Here is a 17749-nt window from a genome sequence, read left to right as displayed (position 1 = left end):
GAGTCCAAGGGCAGTATTAGACTGACCAGAAGTGAGAAAGAGAGGAACCAACACACAAGGTGGTATTTTTATTTTAAGTTTCATTACAAAAGTAGCAAAACAGACATAACAGAATTCAGGAAGAAGCCCTGGCAGGCTGCCTTGTGAGTGGGCCATCTGCTCACACAGCCTTCCGGAGGCAGGCAGTCTACATACAGCAGGTACATCTGTGCTCGGGGAAAGATGCAGTAAGCAGGTCTCTGCACAGGAGCCAAGGCTTAAGGGCTTGGCTACTGCTCTCCACTAAGCATTCCCCTCCCTTTTTTTTCTGTGTGTGTGTGTTGGGGGATTACTGAGGATTGAACCCAGGGGTGCTTTACCACTGAGCTAAGCTACATCCCCATTTTTTTTGCCAGGCTGGCCTTGAACTCACAATCCTGCTGCTTCAAGGTTCCTGAGTTGCTGGGGTTACAGATGTGCATACCACACCTAGCTCCCCTCCCAATTTTAAATACATTCACAGGTTGTCTTCCTGGTATCCTGCATCATCGCTGCCCCACAGTCCAGGTCCTCGACAAGACCAACTTTCTCTGACCTGGTCAGTCAGGAAGGTAGCAGCTAGACATGGTGGGCCACCCTGAACAACTTTCCCCAACTGTCCTGGGGCTGACCCTGGCCTGGCCAGTTAAAGGAGGCCACAGGGGGTCCTAGAGTACTCAACTGGAAGTGGAGGCTGAGAGAAACAAGGCTGTGGTGAACATCCAGGGCAGAACCCTGGATTTGTTCCTGATGAACTAGGGATCTGGGGAGAGTGGCCCTGAGAAGCTCAGGCATGCTCTGTGGGGCCAGAGCCACCAGTGTGTGAGTGGGCAGGGGCTGCAGCCTGCAGAGGGCCAACACCGGGCTCCGGGGACGCCAGCAGAGGGGCTGAGAGACCATCAGCGGAGTCTGTGTCGAGGTCCAGCCTCCAGTAAGCTTCGCACAGAGGCAGGTCATTAGCTTCGCAAAGACTTGAGCTTTTCCACCACCAGAAACCCCAGGGAGGGACAGGAGCAGGCAAGAGGAAAGCCAGGGGAGGGGAAAGCAAGATGGAAGCAGAGTTAAGAACATGAACACCACCCCAACTTGCCTTCCCTTCTATCTGTGGTTGCCCCTCTGCAGCAGGCCTGGCTGAGAGAGGGGCCACAGGGACCACCCTTGCATCCGGAGAGGCTCAGCAGGACCTCCAACTTTCAACTTGCTGAGCAATTCCACATGGGCCTCTCTGAAGGTCCCCTCCCAGCCTGGCTGCCCATCCCCTCCCTGGCTAGGGAGGTCATCAGACTGTAAAGAGCCTTGACAGCAGAGACCCTGCCTACGACTTGACCTAAACGGGATGATTATCAGGAAAACAGGCCCTGCACATCCCCACACTGCTGCTCCGGCCTTAGGACTTGCTGGGCTCTCTGTGGTTTCCCACCTCGCAAGGAATACTTGAGGCAAGGAGTGGCTCATCAGTCCTGGCAGGAACCACTCAGAGCAAGGTCGTGCCCACAGCTGTCTAAAACGCAGTGGCTCTGGCCTCTGCATCTGCCCTCAGCATTCAGGCTCAGAACCACCCGGGCACTGAGTGGCATCCCCAGGAGTGGAAAAGGAAGCAGAGCCAGAAAGAGCAAGCAGTGAGCAGACAGAGTATAGGCAGGAGCAGCCCACGCAGAGGGAGGCCAGAGTGGCCAGCAGGTCACTAGGCACAGAGGAAGGAGAGGGGAGGATGAAACCCCCTGGCCCCGGCATGGCGAAGCCCAGATTGCTGAAGTGAACACCTAAGCAGAGGCCAGAGCTTCACCACAGGGACATGGGAAGGGCAGGCTGGCTGGAGAAGACAGGTTTCCTGTGGGAGAGACATAGACTGGCCCCACAGGCCATTTGACTCCGTAGCAAGGCCTCTGTGGGTCAGAAAGGAACATTTTATTTTATTTATTTTTTTTTTTTCATTGTACTGGGGGGTGGAACCCAAGGATGCTCTACCACTTAACTATAGCCCCAGTCCTTTTTTTAAAATCTTTGGATTTTTTTTCCTTAATATTTTATTAGTTGTTGATGGACATTTATTTATTTATTTGTTGTGCCGAGAATCAAACACAGTGCCTCACACATGCCAAGCAACTGCTTTACCACTGAGCCACAACCCCATCCCCCCAGTTCTTTTTGAGAGAGTCTCACTGAATTGCCAACACAGGCCTTGAACTTCCGGTTCTCCTGACTCAGCCTCCCAAGTTGTGGGGATTACAGAAGCGTACCACTCACTATGCCATTACATTTTAAATTCATGAGCAGGGAGGGAGGAGATTTAGTGGATAGTTTTTGAAACTGCTGGACTGAATCTTGACTTCCAAGCTAGTGGGACAGAGCTGCAAGGCCCCTGTGTCTAGCCTGAGCTTCCCCCCATATACATCACACTGGACTCTGATTTCTGTGGGACCCCTCAGGCTCACAGACTCAGGTGTTAGGATTCTGAGTGGCCCCATGCTGGCTAGGTTGATGGGTCCTACTACTGCTGAGGCTGGCATGCAGGAGTCTCCAGCTCCATGAATAAGACTGAGCAGACCAGATACCAGGCACCCAAGCATGAGGCCCTGGCTGCTAAGGAAGTCTGCTGGCTCCTTCCTCCTCCCTGCCATGGCTGCCCCACCTCCACACCACGGGATTCAACAGCATACACCTGTAGCTGCATCCTAAGGCAAACAGTGGCATCCTGGACATGGATGTGGGCCTGTGGGACGCTGAGGGGCCAGCCCAGGCTTGGCTGCCACATCTACATATGGATTCAAGAACCAAGAGCCGCTAGGCCCAGCCCCTAGGACACTGTTCTCCAGACTCAACCTCCCCAACACCAGATGTCCTGTGATTCTCATCCCACTGCACTGAGGGAGAGACCAGGGCCCCGGCAGTGGCTGTGAACTGTCTGTTAATTGATCATGCTGGCCAGGGACTCTGCTTTGGAACATGGGCAGCAGAGCCAAGACCAGGCACGTTTGTGAAAAAACAGAGAGACTTTCCAGGCCAGGCCCAAGTAGGCAGGCTCCTTCCTGCACGGAGTCCAGCCCTATTTGTACCTGGACGAATAATACTCCTCCTCCAGCTCGTATAGGTCGATGGAGACCTCGTCCCTCAGGGTGATGAGCTTGCGGTCACACTCTTCCTGCAGAGCGCGCAGCTGCTGGTTTCGCTGGTCAATGGCCTCATTCACCGATGGGAAGTCGTTGAGGATCAGGAATTGCTTGAGATCAGACACCAGCTTCATCAGGGATTCTCCTGCCCGTACCTGCAGCATAGAATCAGGGTAGTCACAGGTTGAGGGAATGGGGGTCTTGTGGTTGACCCTGGACCAGTAGTGCCTCCCTGGGAGACTCAGCTTCTTTGTTTGCAAGGTGGGGACGACAGACCCAACCGCACAGGGTCATCTGTGAAGCTGACCCGCCTTGAACAGCACGAGATAAGCTTTCTCCCCAAACCTTCCCATCAACCTCTGTTTCTACCCCCACAGGACCCATCTCCAATCTGACCAGTCAGGCACAAGCACATCCTGCTTATCCAACTCAACCCCATAGAGAAGCCTATATCCTGTTTTGCCTCCTGCCCTACTCTTCCCTGAGAAGCACAGCTGCCAGTTGGGCAGGATTCCTAGGGGGCCTTTTCCCACACTCATCCATGGGCACACCTGCAGAAACTCTGGCTAGCTGGGTTTCCCCATGACTCCAGGAGGATCACATTGCACAGACAGCTGGTTCCCTCGGCAATGTGCCTTTTCAATCTGGACTCAAGCAACTTTCACATCAGCAGCATCTCTATCTTCCTGGCACCCAAAGTCACAGAATGGACTTAGCAGACTACCCGCCTTGCCCCTTCCCAGCAGCTCTCTTGGGGACAATCTCCTGAGAAGTGATTTGCCCCGACCCCATTCTCAAAAGCTGCCAACAGATGAGACCCAGCACCCCTGCATTGTCCTTCTGTTGCAGGTAGAAAGAGGGCAGAAGACCTATACTCCAACCACAAACCCATGACCCTCTGGAGTCCCAGTCGTGCTCTCCACATAACTCACGATGTTGGCAGCCCGCACGTGCATCTCGTAATTGTCCTGTTCACCCTGAGTAGCCCGAGACACCTGCGTCTCATCCTCAATCTGGGGGCAAACAAAAAAGAATCAGCCCAGTTGGCAGTCATGGAGTCCCCACTGCTGGCCTGACTTGGCTTCCCATACCCACATTGCTATAGTGTATCCTGCCTTCTACCACCTGGCGCTGGTGCTCTAATCACGAGATTCAATGAACTCTGTTCTTTTCTATGGAAGACAACTGGCACTTTCTCCAAGACAAACGGACACTGCCAGATGTAGAGAGGTGTCTTAACTAACTTGGCCAAGACTTTTTCCCCCTCCCCCTGTACTGGGAACTACCACTGAGCTATATCCCCAGCACCCTGCGCCCTTTAACTATTTTAGTTGTCAATGGACCTTTATTTTATTTATTTACATACGGTGCTGAGAAATTAACCCAGTGCCTCACACATGCTAGGCAAGTGCTCCACCATTGAGCCACAATCCCAGCCCTTTTTATTTTATGCTTTGAGACACAGTCCTGCTAAGTTGCTCAGGCTGGCCTCAAACTTGCAATCCTCCTACCTCAGCTTCCCAAGTATCTGGGATTACAGGCATGCACTATTATGCGCAGCCTTGGCCAGAACTTTTTTGGGGGTGTAAAACCCTGTTTGCCAGAGATTAGTGTCACTTGATGGCACTAAGCAAACTGTTGGAACTACAGAATAAAGGATGAAGAATGTTTTAAGTGTCCATTTCCTGAATGTTAGGCCTCACATTAAGCACCACTGGTTGACCATTTTCTCTCACGAAATTTCACAGGAGCTGTGCTGCTGTTCCTGCTTACAGACAGGTTACCTTGATGCTGGGATAGACCTCACTGAGCCCAAGCTGTCTCAGAAATAAACTGAGGAGCCAGGAGGCCAGCTCAGCATTGCTGGCTCTAAAGTCCTGGCTGTCAACCTGGGCATGGCTTCTGACAAGCCTTGTGAGGGACAGGGCAGGGCAAGGGTGTTAGGACACCCTCAACAATAAGAGGCAGACCTCCTGAGACAATCCTGGCTCTGCTATTATTGGCCAAGTGATTGGGCAAATTGCTGAGAACTCTGGATGTTAGTTTCCTCCTCTGAGGTGTGGAAAGGACAAGGGCCCTTGCCTCAAAGTCCTTACAAAGATTGCACAGGACAGCATAGAGCCCTCAGCACAACCTGACATGGTGCTAAATCAACAGGAACTCTCATCATTACTATTACTGACTAAGCCAGCTACGTCTGCAGAGGTCTGGAAAGATCCCGCTCCATGTGGTGTTACTGCAGCAGTCAGTGGACTTACCTGACCCTGGCAAGACACTGACTGCTTTGCCTGCCTGGAGAGGTGCCCCGCCCCGCTTCTTGCCTGCCCGCCACCTGTTCACACTCATTAGCAACAGCTACAGGGTTTGGGTCACTTGCTCTGTGCCAGGCCCTGTGATAACTACTTTACACAGATAAATTAATCTAATCTCAAGGACCCACACCACAGAGGAAACTGAGGCACAGAGGCATGGGGTCTCCATCAAACCCACATGGCTAGTAAGCACTGGCCTTGGAAGCTCAGCAACTAGGCCAAAATTCCCTATTACTCTACCAAGGCTTTTAAGTATTTGGCTCATTTACTTATCTGTTGACATGTTTGTTACTACAGCACGCCACTCCAGCCCAAAACGTTTTCTCCACGGGGACAAAAACCTGTTTCCCGCAGCATCCCCACCGGTCACAGAGTGCAGCCCCCACAGACACGGGTGCTGGTCAAAAACCATTAAGCAGAGCGGCTCAGTCCCTGCTCTCCCTCGTTCTCTGAGGCCAGGGCAGCATCCCCACCTTGGCGGTCTTGATGATCTCGGTGAAGTTGTCCATGATGGACTTGACATCATCCTTGAGCCGCTTGTTGTAAGACTGCAGCAGCGTCTCCTTGCTCTGGGGCAGGGCTCTCTGCTGGGCCATGGTCGGCCTCGGACGCGTAGCGGGGCCTGTCACCAGAGAGTACAAGACTGAACTTAGCCACCCTCGCCCAGCAGACACGGATCCATCTCCGCAGGCGGGCGCCGCCGGGGCCGCGGCGCTCCTCGGGTGCACCTCTCTTCGCCCCAGCACCCGAGGCACCCACTGCCTGCCCCGGACCGCGCGGACCGCGCCGTTCGGGGCTGGCACATGCGCCCCGCCCGGCGGCGGCCGGGCTCCTTCTCGGGCCCCCACCCGGGTCCCTCTGACCCTGCGCCCCTCTTCCGCTCGCCGCGCTCACCACGGGCGTCAGCCGGCGAAGGCCTGCGTGGCCTGGCCCGCAGCTCTGGTCACGCCGCCCAGCTCGGGCACACACCGCAGACTCGGGCCTGGGCCGCGGGCCGCGAAGGAGCGGAGTCTCTGGGCGGGAGGGAAGGAAAGTCGGCCCGGCAACACAGGCGCCCACGCCTGCAAGAGCAACTCCCAGCGAGCTCTCAACGGTCGCCCGGCCTCTGGCCGAGAGCGTCACCAGCCGCGCACGCGCCGCGCTAGGCCCTCCCCCCCCCCCCACACGGTAGGCTTTAAGGAGTCCTGTCGCTTTAAGTTCGAAATCCCGCGAACGCGCCGGCTATCGCGATATCCGAGGCCGGTTACTTATTACCCACAATCCCTTCTTCTTTCTCTCTCCTCCTGCCTACCAAGATGGTGAGTCGTGGTGCAACGTCTGGCCCCGGATCTGGGTCCGGGTTTCATCCGCCGTCATCCGCTTCGGGACACGGCAGCGCGGGTCCGCGGCTCCGCTCGGCGCTAGTGGAGCCCTACTGGAGCCCTACTGGGCTTGGCACAGAGGAGTTGGGCCAGCGGGGAGCATAGCGCCGCAGTACGGGACTTGGGCGGGCCGAGGCTTAGGCGGCTACGGTTGCTGCCTCGGACTCCGCCTCCGAGCCACGCCGCGGAGCAGCCCGACCGTGCGGGTGCCCCGGGCCGATGCGCACGTGGGGGAACGGGGGCGCGAGCAGTGCCGTGCGGGCCTGGGGGCGCGAGAGCGGCGCCGACTAACTGGCTCTTCCCCTGCGCAGCCGAAGGGAAAGAAGGCCAAGGGCAAGAAGGTGGCCCCGGCCCCCGCCGTGGTCAAGAAGCAGGAGGCTAAGAAGGTAGTGAACCCGCTCTTCGAGAAGAGGCCGAAGAACTTCGGCATCGGTGAGCGCAGACGGCCCCGAGGGTGGGGCCCCCAGGGAGCGGGCTGGTCCGCCGTGTGGTGCTGGGGGAGGAGCTCCCGCTGTAGAGGGAAGGGGTGCTGTCTCCGGTCCGAGGCGTGTGCGTGCAGATGATGTGAAAGAATATTTGCTATCTGAGAGATGGTGATGACATTTAGACCACCAAGATCGCTGATGCACAGCACCCAGACCCGAGGCGGAAACCTGACACCAGTCAGCCTTACTGAAAGTGTTGCCCTTTACTTCCCAGGACAGGACATCCAGCCCAAAAGGGACCTTACCCGCTTTGTAAAATGGCCCCGCTACATCCGGCTGCAGCGGCAAAGGGCTATTCTCTATAAGCGGCTGAAAGTGCCTCCTGCGATTAACCAGTTCACCCAGGCCTTGGACCGCCAAACAGGTGGGACTCTGGGATGTACCAGCGTCACTCCGAACAAGGAGCTGGCCTAACTGGAAAGATGTGACATGTGGCTCTAGAGTTTTTTCTACTCGGTTCTTATGTAGTACCATCATTAAGGCATTTATGTTGTGTTACTGAGCCTAACTGAAGAATGCTTTCCCAGCCACCCAGCTGCTTAAGCTTGCCCACAAGTACAGACCTGAGACCAAGCAGGAAAAGAAGCAGAGGCTGTTGGCCCGGGCTGAGAAGAAGGCTGCTGGCAAAGGGGATGTTCCCACAAAGAGACCACCTGTCCTTCGAGCAGGTGAATGGGCCTTTCTGTAGAGGGGGCAAAAAGTGGGGTAGGCTGTGCTATGATGCATCAGTTTCACCCGAAATCACTGTGAGGGTTGAAATCCGAGCTTTTTAACACTGAGTCACAGCTCATTACAATTGTTTTCTGTCACCAGAGCCATGTCTGACTGCTCACAGAGTGTTTGCGTTTTGCAGGGGTCAATACTGTCACCACCTTGGTGGAGAACAAGAAGGCTCAGCTGGTAGTGATCGCGCATGATGTGGATCCCATCGAGGTGGGTTGGGCATATTTTTAAACACTGATTACTGAAACCAGGGTGGAACAGACTTAATGATGAGTCTGGCATAATAAGACCAAAGTGGGTGACAAGGATAGTCCCCTTAATTGAGGACAGCACTGACAAGTGATCCAGATCATGTCTGGCTCTTGCAATGATGCAAGCCTTTTGCTGAATTAGACCTTGAAGTGCATATACTTGAGCAATGGCCAACCTAGATCTCTTGAGGGACTGCTTTGGTCAAAACACACTTTCCAGCCAGTGCTTTCTTCCAGCTGGTTGTCTTCCTGCCTGCCCTGTGTCGCAAGATGGGAGTCCCTTACTGCATCATCAAGGGGAAGGCTAGGCTGGGACGTCTGGTTCACAGGAAGACATGCACCACTGTTGCCTTCACACAGGTTAACTCGTAAGTGTGTAGCCCCAACCCCCAGTCCATTTGCTCCCTTAAGACATTTTAAGACCAATGTTTGCCTGGCGAGGTGGCGCACGCCTGTAATCCCAGCAGCTCGTGAGGCTGAGGCAGGAGGATCATGAATTCAAAGTCTGCCTCAGCAATGGTGAGGTGCTAAGTGACTCAAGTGAGACCCTGTCTAAATAAAATACAAAATAGGGCTTAAAGTGTGGCTCACTGATAGTGTCCCTGAGTTCAATCCCCAGTAACCCCTCTTCCATTAAAAAGACCAATGTTCTAGCTTAATGAACATACATATTTCACCTTTTGCCTATGATGGTTAAGAATTTCTTCACCTGAATGAATCGTGTGGTCATGTTATATCTGAGGCAAAAGGGCTTATTTGGAACTAAAAATGGAATTTCCTAAAAGGTAACAAACTGAAAGCCCACCTTTTCTCCCCTACCCAGGGAAGACAAAGGAGCTCTGGCTAAGTTGGTGGAAGCTATCAGAACCAACTACAATGACAGATATGATGAGGTAAGAAACTACCCAAGTACTCTTCTTGGGTGAATCGAGCTTTCAAGGGACTGGCTGACTCAACTCTGTGTGCTTGAAATGACCAAGGCAAACCAAAACTCCCAAGTGTTAATCCTTGGGAGACGGCAGGCCAAGCTGACTGCTTCTCTTTTCATTTCAGATCCGTCGCCACTGGGGAGGCAATGTCCTGGGTCCAAAATCTGTGGCTCGCATTGCCAAGCTGGAAAAGGCAAAGGCTAAAGAACTCGCCACTAAACTGGGATAAATGTATGCTGTTGCATTTCTGTACATAAAAATAATAAATTGTCCTTCATCCAGTGTCTTGGACTGAAGGCAATAAATGTGTTTCAGGCAGTAGCAAGGGCATGCCCCGTAACATGAGAGCTTTAGAAACTCATTGTGTAACTTGCATGAAAAGGCTGTATATAGCAGTAAAATGCTCAGAAACCAAGCCAGGGTTTTGTGATTGACCAGTCACTGTCTTATTTAAGGTAGCAATGAATGTGAGTCTATAAAGCATTTATTTATACTGATGATACATGATCCAGTAAAATCAAGTTTCTTGAAATGCCATCTATGCAGGGACCTTCTGATTATTTAGGGACCATTCTGTACTGACTTCTTCATATGCCAGGTGTCCGGCGCAGGAATTTCTTAAACCACAGGTATGATGTAGCTGCACATAGTCCATACCTTAGGTTGAAAGAAAATTAAGCTGTTAGGCTGTGAAGTGCACTAAAAAGAGGGGACCAGGGGCAGTACAACTGACCAGGTAATGATGTACTGCATGTGTTCATTCCGCAGAGTGACTCTGGTTTGACCTCCGATGGGTCCTCCAGGGACTGTGCTCTCTGCAAAGACAGTGGGCCCCTGTCCTCACCTCTGCTGCTGCTTCCCAACAGCTAGCTGCCTTGGCACAGCCATCCTCAGGTTGTTACTTGACCCATAACCCATCGCCCTTCAAGTGTTTCTTGGTGTCTTGCCCCACCCCCTAACACATACCCTAGAATACAGCACAGCTGGGCCAAGAAAAGGCAGGGATACTTATTCTGGGGGAGGGCTGGTTTCAACATACGGAAGTCGGCATCAATAAAAATGGGGTCTGCGCCTGTGACCCTAGCCATGGCCTCCAGGTCCCGGTAATGCCAATGGTTCCTTTCTGGATTATTCTCGGGAACAAAGGGCTTCCTGGTTTCTGTAAGCCTCACCATCCCGACTAGGTCCACTTCTCCCTCAACCTAAAAAGGAAGATGAGGTTCCTCTTCACAGAGGCTTGCAACAGGGAAATGACCAAAGACCCATATCCATCCCTTACCTGGCCTTTCTGCCGAGTTTCAGGATTCACTTTCTTCCTTGGGACAAACCCTCGGTTTACCAGAATAGTGACTCTAGGGTAATAAAAAGCACTTTCAAACACAGAAAAGTTTTTGCATAGAATTGTCGCTTGGGCACCTACAGCATAGCTTTAGGACCAAGGAAGAATCCTGCATGTCTTTTGGGGGGTTTTGTAGTACTGGGGATCTGGTTGAGGACTATCCATAGAGTACACTCCAGCAACCCCTTGTGCCCCTTCCTTGTGGGGTGGGTGATAACCAGGGATTGAACTCTGGCATTTGACCACTGAGCCACATCCCCAGCCCTATTGTGTATTATACAATGAGGTGCTTAGTGCCTCGCCTTGCTGAGACTGGCTTTGGTCCTGGGATAACAAATCTGGCCCTAGTGCCTTTCTTGATGGGAAAATCTCCCCTCCACCAACCACCACTCTCTAGCCCTATTTGCAGTTTGTGGTGCACAGCCTGCTCTGTTGCTTTCCTTCCTTGTGCTCCACTCCAGCAGTATGCAACTGGTGACCCACATTACCATGGCCAGAGCTCAGGGACCATCTCTCCCGCTGCAGCCCCCTCCTAACCAGGGTGGCCACTGAAGCAGCCCTGGCACACAACCTGCTGGTCATGCAGCTTTTGGGCACCACCCCAGAACTGGAACATGGACTAAACAGGAGCCCCAGGTATCTTAACGTGCACTCCTCTTTTTCTGGAAGTTCGTCCCATTTGCTACCTCGAGTGTTAACCTTCCCCGCCTCAGCTCCCACTAAGCATTTGGGGGATTTTAACTGCCCTTCCTGTTGTGCTGTCCTACACCACAGTGTGTTGGCTCCTGTTTGATTCTGCAGAGCTCATCTCGACGACAACCTCCCCTTCTGAGCTTAACATACAGAACCTATTCAGTAATAAAATGAATTGACTAAGGATGTTCGTATTCTGACATGGCTTATTTCACATCAGAATAAGGGATTTCAAACTTAGCAGGGCACTGACACTTTCTGAGCATCTAGGATTTCAAGGTCTTACCAAGAGTGGGGGGCTGGAAGGACATGGTGATGAAAACTGATCTGCTCTGACTGCACCCACCAGGCCAGTCAGCACCCCACATGGCCTACTCACCCCAGGTCGGTGCAGAGGAAGGGGGTGACTACATAGGCCCCACTCTCAGTTGAGGAGGAGATCCGACCAGCTTCCCGGGCCTCCCGGGCAGGATCCACCATGGTCCGGGGCATCATGTACAGCTCTTTGGAGTGATCAAAGCGCCCCCTGACCTTAACTGGTCTATACTCCAGATTTTGCAGTTCTATTGGGCTACAGAAAGAGGGGAAGAGAGCTGTAGACAAGGTTTCGCATAAAAATAAATCCTCTTAGAGTGGGTTACAAACTACCACCCCACCAGGGCCAGACAGTGAAGACTGCCGGGTCTTGCCCTCTACAGGGCCAGGTCCTCAGTTCTAGCCCTTTGGTGCCATGTGAGAATGTGAATCTGTGCCACCAGAGTAAAAGTTTTTATGAGAAGATAAAAGTGTTAATTCCTGTGTGAATATTTTATGTAAAATTAATAAAATATGATGTGGGACCCATGTCATCTGCAAGTCAAATACAGCACACTGTATCCACTTCAAATTCAACTTTGCTGCATATATCCATCTCTCCAGGAGAGTGTTTTAAAATGATGGGGAAAGGGCAGTAGAATCCTTCAGGCACTTTTCAAAATACTATCCTCATGGTGAGGCCTACATTATTCAACTAAGAATCATTGCTAAAGGCGGCTGGCTGTCAGCACTGTGGGGAGTCCCTCAAGTCCTAAAAAATAGTGAAACCCAGCATCAAAAATAAGACTTTTCTATGTCTGGTGGCCTCAGATGGCTTCACAGGGATGGTCTATTGTTAACAGCAAGCCAAGCAGGACAGCTGATTTTGAGAACTCCTGTCTGAGGTCAGGGAAGTGATTGATAGCACAGGAAGGAGAAGTCAGAGCCCCACAGCTGATCTCAGTGATCACCCCATGGGCTGTCACACTCACTCTGCTGGCAGAGGGACGGGATCAGCCATAACTCTAGACTCTAATTCTGCAATCAATTTCAGCTTCCATTTCCGACGCTGGACCTACAGAAAGAGGGCATAAGCCAAGCAGATGGCAGCACCGTCAAAGGCTCAGGGCCATTCTAACTAGATGCCAGTCTTTACCTGCCAAGTCCCCAGGCCAAAGGCAGTCACAGGGATGAGAAGCAGAAACCACTGGAGAAAGGAGTCATCTTCTGTTTTTGTGGCAGGTGCTTCCGCCATAGAACTGCCACACCTGCTTGGCCCCCAGGCCACCCCTGGAGGGAGTTTTACAACACTGGCATGGGGTCAAAGCCTTAAAACAAATAGATCTGAGGCAGCCAATTCTCCAAGACTCCCAGTACCACCAGGAGGCGTGGCACAGGAGTAAACAAACTGCTGTAAGAAGCTAACAAGCAGCACCTTGTCCAGTCCAGCTCCTAACCCACAGCACACACTTGAGATGTCTGTTGACCAAATAAACGTGGTCTAGGGATCGATACTGGTTCTGCCACCAATTGTGACCATGTAACCATCCCACGTTTTAAAGGAGGGAACCAAGGAGTGCTCTACCACTAAGCTACATCTCTTGTCCTTTTTATTCATTTATATATTTTTTAGTTAATTATTTACTGGTACTGGGGATTGAACTCAGGGGGCACTCGACCACTGAGCCACATCCCCAGCCCTATTTTGTATTTTAGAGACAGGGTCTCACTGAGTTGCTTAGTGCCTCACTTTTGCTGAGGCTGGCTTTGAACTCGCGATCCTCCTACCTCCGCCTCTGGAGCAGCTGGGATTACAGGCGTGAGCCACTGCGCCTGGCTCATTTATACTTTTATTTTGAAGCAGTTTCCTTAAATTGCTGAGGCTGGCCTCGAACTTACAATCTTCGCTGGGATCACACGTGTGCGCCGCTGCACTCAGCTTACCTAGTGCCTTTATATTCAGCATTGTGTTAGGACATATTCTGTGGCACTAACTTGCACTAGTCACATTAGTTCAAAATGTATTTAAAAGGCAGTTAATAAGCAGCTTGGCCAGGCGCTGTTGGCTTTGTGCTACAAAGAGAAACGCGGCATAATCTTAGGACAGTTGTTCACAGTGCGTCCTAGCTGCGTTTCGCCTGCACTGCCCATCATAAATCTAAAGACGGAACTACGTGCACGGAAGGCAAGGTGCTTGAAGGTAAGCCTTGAAGCTGGGAGACCGTGGAAGCCCGAGGTGCTGTCCGCGCCGCCCGCAGCCCCGTTGCAGCCCACCGCGCCCCTGCTCACCCGCGCGCGAGGCGACTGCGACGCGCGTCCAGGCAGCGCGGGCCGGGGCCTGCGGGAACAGCACGCTCGGAACGGCGAGGCTTCGCGCCCACCCCGCGCGGCCCTCCGCGCCAGTGCGACCCGGCCCCACGCACACCGCGCGCAGCCCCAGCCACCGCGCCGCCGCCGCCGCCGCCATCGCTCAAGCTGCCGCGGGCGCTTCCGGATCGGGAACGTCTGCTTCCGGGGCGGCAGCGATCGCTTCCGGAGCGTCTCCACGTTCTCGCCCAAGTGGTGCCTGCTGCATTTCCGGCCATGGGCGAGCCGTCTGCAGATGTGCGAGCTTTCCTGCTTCAGCACCCAAGCCTGCGGCTGCTGCCCGGCGCAGACAGGGTCCGCGGGGAAGGAGGTACTGGGGGAAGGAGGGAGGGCCGGCGCGAAGGGAGCCCATCTCGCTGATTCCGCAGCCCACCCGCAGGTGCGCTGCGCCCTGACGGGCCACGAGCTGCCCTGCCGCCTGCCCGAGCTGCAGGTCTACACCCGCGGCAAGAAGTACCAGCGTCTGGCGCGCGCTCCCGCGGACTTCGACTACGCCGAGTTCGAGCCGCACGTCGTTCCTAGCAGCAAGCACCCGTAGGTGGCGGCCCAGAGCTCGCGCGCGCGGCCCCCGACGGGGCTGACCCGGCAGCCCTGCCCTTTCCGTGAGGGAAACCTAGATGCTGCTGCACTGTGTGATTGAGACAGTCGTCACGGGAGGGTCCCGCTTTCGCTTCCGCTCCGGGAGCACCTTACCAGGCAGTCTCCAGCTGCACCCCGCCCTGGAGCAGGGGTGCAGCCGGGCCTCTCTCTGCTCTGCGCTGGAGCAGGCTGCTGGGCCTCCCTCTGGTGAAAGAAGAGGTCACAGTCAGTGGGTTAGCGGCAGTTCCTGTATGTGGCCACAGTGGAGCAGCGTGGGTCTCAGTCTTTACTGTGAACTGCCCCCGCAAATTTTTCTTCTTGCCCATAGGCACCAGTTGTTCTGCAAACTCACCCTGCGCCACATCAACAAGTCCCCTGCGCACGTGCTGAGGCATACCCAAGGCCAGAGGTACCAGAGAGCCCTAAGGAGATGTAAGTCACCAGGTGTTTGCAGCACAAGCTCAGTCTTTGGATGCGTACCTGCCTCCCCTGGGACAGAGTGCTCCTTCTGGGCAGAAGCAGTGTGTCAGTCACCTTTCAGTGATCCTTAGGTGAGGCTCCTGCCTGGTCCTGGCACAGTGAGGAGAGGGACAGTGGCCCCTGATCTCATGGACTCCCAGGGTAGACCTATGCAAAGCCAGGAGGAGGCTGGGGAAAAAATTCAAGAGTATGTGAAGAAAAATACTGAGGCCTGACGGCCCTCTGGGTTACTTTCCCAGCTGAGGCTGGATCAGTGTTCCAGGCACAGCTCCAGAGTTGGCAGAGGCACTGGGAGGCTCTGATGGCCTCAGACCAGTGTGTGAGTAGGTTAGGCCACAGAGTCTTGGTGCCTTGGTCAGTATGGGAAGCTGGCACTAGTACCGGCAGTTGTGTGACCTGCAAAAATAGAGGGGCATGAGGTGACTGTAGCAAGCTGGTGAAGAGGATGGTGGCTTGGAGAAAGAAAAGGTATGGACCAGCCTCCTCTGTTTGGGGGACAGAGCCAGGTTAGGGAAGTGAGGGCACAAGAGGAAATCACAGCATCCTTAAGGCAGGAAATGTCTAAGCACTAGGTTTCCCCAGGGGCTGGAGAGCTCCTTTGCCTGTTTTGAATTCAGGGTGGCTTAAGGAAGGAGGGTGCCAGCCCTGGAGCTGGAGGTACTCACCTGGCCAGGGATTGCTGGCTTGAGCACCAGGGAGCCCCAGAGAGAGGAGGTCAAGGTAAGGGAACAAAAGTAGCCACAGGGTTTGATAGTCTAGAGGATTCTGGCAATCTTGATTAGGGCAGCTGAGGCTTGATGGGGGTAGAGCCAGGCTGGAGTGCTGTAGGGCAGGAGACAGGTGCAGGTGGGCCTCTGAAGCATGGCTGTAGAGCAGCGAGGGAGACGAGGTTTCAGGGGACCACGCCACCTCTTTCATGCTGGGGGTGGAATGGGAAGTTGAGGAAGCAGAGCCCACAAGTTTCTTGGAGCAGGCACTTTATAGAAGCCAGGCCCAGAGAGACCGCCAGCCAATTCCTGGACTTTGTCTAGTCAGCTGTGCTAGCTACTGGGATGTGGGGGTTCCTGTGAGAGCAAGTGGTTGAAGGGATGGATGATGGAGCTGAGATGGGACTAGGATACAATGCAGCCACTTCAGGACAGTCGTTTTGGAACCTGACCTGAGGGACTTGGGAGGAGATGCCACAGGCAGGTGCTCATGGTGATAAGGCCACTGTGGCCACAGGAAATGGTAGCAGAGAGGACGTAGAGAAAGAGCTCTGGAGAGGGCAGAAGCAAGCAGTGACGTTGCAGGCAAGGGACAGTGGGTGCTTGGTCCTCTCCATACACAGGATCAGTTGGGGCAATCCCTGAACAGGGTTCATCCACAGGACCTCATCCTATCACCTAAGCTGGCCCAGGGCAGCAAGGGCCAGGTCCTTCAGGCCCCACCAGGGTGGGGCCCCTGTGATACCAAGAGGGAGGACTTTAGTGCTGGTAATAGACTAGGTTGCTGCTGTGGCAGCCTCACTGGGGCTCACCTTGGGCCTGCAGGATAAGTGCCAAGGCCTGTTAGACCTGTACAACCTTCTAGTCTTTGGGCCACTCCTCCTCCACACCTGGTCAGGCCTGAGCTGGGGTACACATGGGTTAGCCTTGTGCCCAGAGGACTGGGGCTGGGGAGGGTACCCGAGTAAGCTGGCTTGTGTCCCAGATGAGGACTGTCAGAAGCAAGGTGTGGAATATGTCCCTGCCTGCCTGCTGCACAAGAAGAGGAGGGTGGAAAGCCAGGTGGACCAGAACCAGCCACCGGGCCTGAGAGAAGCCTTCTGGGAGCCTCTTTCCAGTGATGAGAGTGGAGCCCTGAGTGATGACAGCATGACAGACCTGTATCCACGTAAGTGGCACAGCCGTCCTTCACTCTGGCCTTGCAGCTCCATGACTTCCTGGCTCATTCCCCCCACCCCAAGTAGGCATCCTCCATGATCCTGGCCACCGCTCCCACCCTCACCCCCTAGAAGGTGGAGCTCCATTTGCAGTGGGCTCAGCCAAGTGCCTGTCCATCCCAGCGGAGCTCTTCACCAGAAAGGACCCAGGAGGACCTGAGGACCTGGATGGTGCTGATGCCTTTCTGACTGACCAAGAGAATGAGGAGCTGAAATCCCCAAGAATAAAGGGCACAGGGGACAGAAGAGAAGCTAAAGTGGACTTGAAGCGGGTCCATAAGCGCAGAAAGGTAAGCCGTTACTTCTGGCTGCACTGCCAGTTTGTGCCAGAAGCAGCTTTCTCTAGTTGTGGTTTTGGTTTGTTTGAAATCTCAAGCTAATAATGTTATAGATAGGAGCCAGAGCCACTCTGGGGGGCAGGAGGGAGGGCAGCTGGCCCTCAGCCTGAATCTCCGGAAGTTCTGCCCATGTGCTGCAGCACAGAAACCTGGGAGAAGGGGCTCAGCTTTCACGTGCCCCTTCTTCTGCTATGAGGCAAGAGCCACAAGGGTGGAACTGCATGTGCTTCCCTTTCCCTGGCTCCACGCAGTGCTGCCTGACCATCAGTATAGGGCAACCAATGCAGAAAGGCTGGCTGCTCAGGCTAGTGGGGGCCAGGGTGGTACGGAGCCTCCCTGGGGGATCAGAAGCATCCATAACCAAATGCTCTGCTGTACCACAGAAGCACCTGCACTCACTGACCAAGAAGCTCAAGAACCATCACCACAAGCGCAAGAGCTTTGGCTCCTTCAAGCAGTCGGGTTAATAAAGGTTGTGGGGACAGCTTTTGGTGTCCTTGGAACTCTAGGTCTAGTCTCCAGCATCTTCCCTCCATTCATCCTGGT

At 54.0% G+C, this 17749-nt stretch overlaps 4 protein-coding genes and 3 non-coding genes across 14 annotated transcripts; 5 read left to right on the top strand and 2 right to left on the bottom strand.

Moving 5' to 3' along the window:
• Window positions 1-55: 55 nt before the first annotated feature.
• Med22 (mediator complex subunit 22) lies at window positions 56-6587 on the bottom strand. 4 transcript variants are annotated; one of them, XM_046465596.2, is made up of 5 exons: window positions 6335-6579; window positions 5914-6062; window positions 4061-4141; window positions 3075-3283; window positions 56-995 (listed from the first exon to the last, which is right to left on the bottom strand). In XM_046465596.2, the coding sequence occupies exons 2-5, from the start codon at window positions 6034-6036 to the stop codon at window positions 806-808; spliced, it is 603 nt and encodes a 200-aa protein (XP_046321552.1). In that variant the 5' UTR covers window positions 6037-6062; window positions 6335-6579; the 3' UTR covers window positions 56-805. The 4 variants fall into 4 exon arrangements, with proteins under 4 accessions (XP_046321552.1, XP_046321554.1, XP_046321551.1 ...); XM_046465595.2 differs by having other exon boundaries at window positions 853-1904; window positions 6335-6581; XM_046465598.2 differs by lacking the exon at window positions 4061-4141 and having other exon boundaries at window positions 6335-6584.
• On the top strand, window positions 6035-9473 carry Rpl7a (ribosomal protein L7a). Its single transcript, XM_058585860.1, has 8 exons — window positions 6035-6585; window positions 6638-7233; window positions 7501-7650; window positions 7814-7954; window positions 8140-8219; window positions 8498-8628; window positions 9084-9153; window positions 9314-9473. The coding sequence occupies exons 1-8, from the start codon at window positions 6035-6037 to the stop codon at window positions 9416-9418; spliced, it is 1824 nt and encodes a 607-aa protein (XP_058441843.1). The 3' UTR covers window positions 9419-9473.
• Window positions 7356-7429, top strand: LOC124107576 (small nucleolar RNA SNORD24). The gene has a single exon (XR_006856470.1). It is a non-coding gene; the product is annotated as a small nucleolar RNA SNORD24 (small nucleolar RNA).
• LOC124107574 (small nucleolar RNA SNORD36) lies at window positions 7999-8071 on the top strand. The gene has a single exon (XR_006856468.1). It is a non-coding gene; the product is annotated as a small nucleolar RNA SNORD36 (small nucleolar RNA).
• Window positions 8941-9007, top strand: LOC124107575 (small nucleolar RNA SNORD36). Its single transcript, XR_006856469.1, has one exon. It is a non-coding gene; the product is annotated as a small nucleolar RNA SNORD36 (small nucleolar RNA).
• Window positions 9474-9655: 182 nt separating the features above from the next.
• LOC124107483 (surfeit locus protein 1) lies at window positions 9656-13997 on the bottom strand. 5 transcript variants are annotated; one of them, XM_046465587.1, is made up of 8 exons: window positions 13805-13997; window positions 12672-12805; window positions 12508-12590; window positions 11601-11792; window positions 10469-10541; window positions 10229-10391; window positions 9919-10004; window positions 9656-9846 (listed from the first exon to the last, which is right to left on the bottom strand). In XM_046465587.1, exons 1-8 carry the CDS (start codon window positions 13980-13982, stop codon window positions 9808-9810), a joined length of 948 nt encoding a protein of 315 aa, XP_046321543.1. In that variant the 5' UTR covers window positions 13983-13997; the 3' UTR covers window positions 9656-9807. The 5 variants fall into 5 exon arrangements, with proteins under 5 accessions (XP_046321543.1, XP_046321542.1, XP_046321545.1 ...); XM_046465586.1 differs by having other exon boundaries at window positions 9923-10004; XM_046465589.1 differs by lacking the exon at window positions 10229-10391.
• A 43-nt stretch (window positions 13998-14040) lies between these two features.
• On the top strand, window positions 14041-17711 carry Surf2 (surfeit 2). The gene is made up of 6 exons (XM_046465594.2): window positions 14041-14176; window positions 14262-14416; window positions 14790-14893; window positions 16634-16816; window positions 16989-17155; window positions 17587-17711. Exons 1-6 carry the CDS (start codon window positions 14099-14101, stop codon window positions 17668-17670), a joined length of 771 nt encoding a protein of 256 aa, XP_046321550.1. The 5' UTR covers window positions 14041-14098; the 3' UTR covers window positions 17671-17711.
• The last annotated feature ends 38 nt before the right edge of the window (window positions 17712-17749 follow it).

The sequence above is a fragment of the Marmota monax genome, unplaced genomic scaffold (genome assembly GCF_021218885.2).
Source record: "Marmota monax isolate L192 unplaced genomic scaffold, Marmota_monax_Labrador192_F-V1.1 WCK01_AAM20220418_F8-fsc00167, whole genome shotgun sequence".
In the NCBI taxonomy this organism is placed as follows: domain Eukaryota; kingdom Metazoa; phylum Chordata; class Mammalia; order Rodentia; family Sciuridae; genus Marmota; species Marmota monax.
The sequence above is the reverse complement of the archived record's forward strand: the minus strand, read 5'-3'. Positions and strand labels throughout refer to the sequence as shown.

Coding starts and splice junctions, on each gene's coding strand:
- LOC124107483 (XM_046465586.1), bottom strand. CDS start 13,982: ATGGCGGCGGCGGCGGCGGCGCGGTGGCTGGGGCTGCGCGCGGTGTGC. Junction 12,806..13,804: donor CGCAGTCGCCTCGCGCGCGG/GTGAGCAGGGGC, acceptor AACTCCCTCCAG/GGGTGGCCTGGGGGCCAAGC. Junction 10,005..10,228: donor TTTTATTGATGCCGACTTCC/GTATGTTGAAAC, acceptor CTGTCTTTGCAG/AGAGCACAGTCCCTGGAGGA.
- Rpl7a (XM_058585860.1), top strand. CDS start 6,035: ATGGTCGGCCTCGGACGCGTAGCGGGGCCTGTCACCAGAGAGTACAAG. Junction 8,629..9,083: donor GCCTTCACACAGGTTAACTC/GTAAGTGTGTAG, acceptor TCCCCTACCCAG/GGAAGACAAAGGAGCTCTGG. Junction 9,154..9,313: donor ACAATGACAGATATGATGAG/GTAAGAAACTAC, acceptor TTTTCATTTCAG/ATCCGTCGCCACTGGGGAGG.
- Surf2 (XM_046465594.2), top strand. CDS start 14,099: ATGGGCGAGCCGTCTGCAGATGTGCGAGCTTTCCTGCTTCAGCACCCA. Junction 14,894..16,633: donor CCAGAGAGCCCTAAGGAGAT/GTAAGTCACCAG, acceptor CTTGTGTCCCAG/ATGAGGACTGTCAGAAGCAA. Junction 16,817..16,988: donor CATGACAGACCTGTATCCAC/GTAAGTGGCACA, acceptor TGTCCATCCCAG/CGGAGCTCTTCACCAGAAAG.
- Med22 (XM_046465595.2), bottom strand. CDS start 6,036: ATGGCCCAGCAGAGAGCCCTGCCCCAGAGCAAGGAGACGCTGCTGCAG. Junction 4,142..5,913: donor AGATCATCAAGACCGCCAAG/GTGGGGATGCTG, acceptor GTTTGCCCCCAG/ATTGAGGATGAGACGCAGGT. Junction 3,284..4,060: donor ACGTGCGGGCTGCCAACATC/GTGAGTTATGTG, acceptor TCTATGCTGCAG/GTACGGGCAGGAGAATCCCT.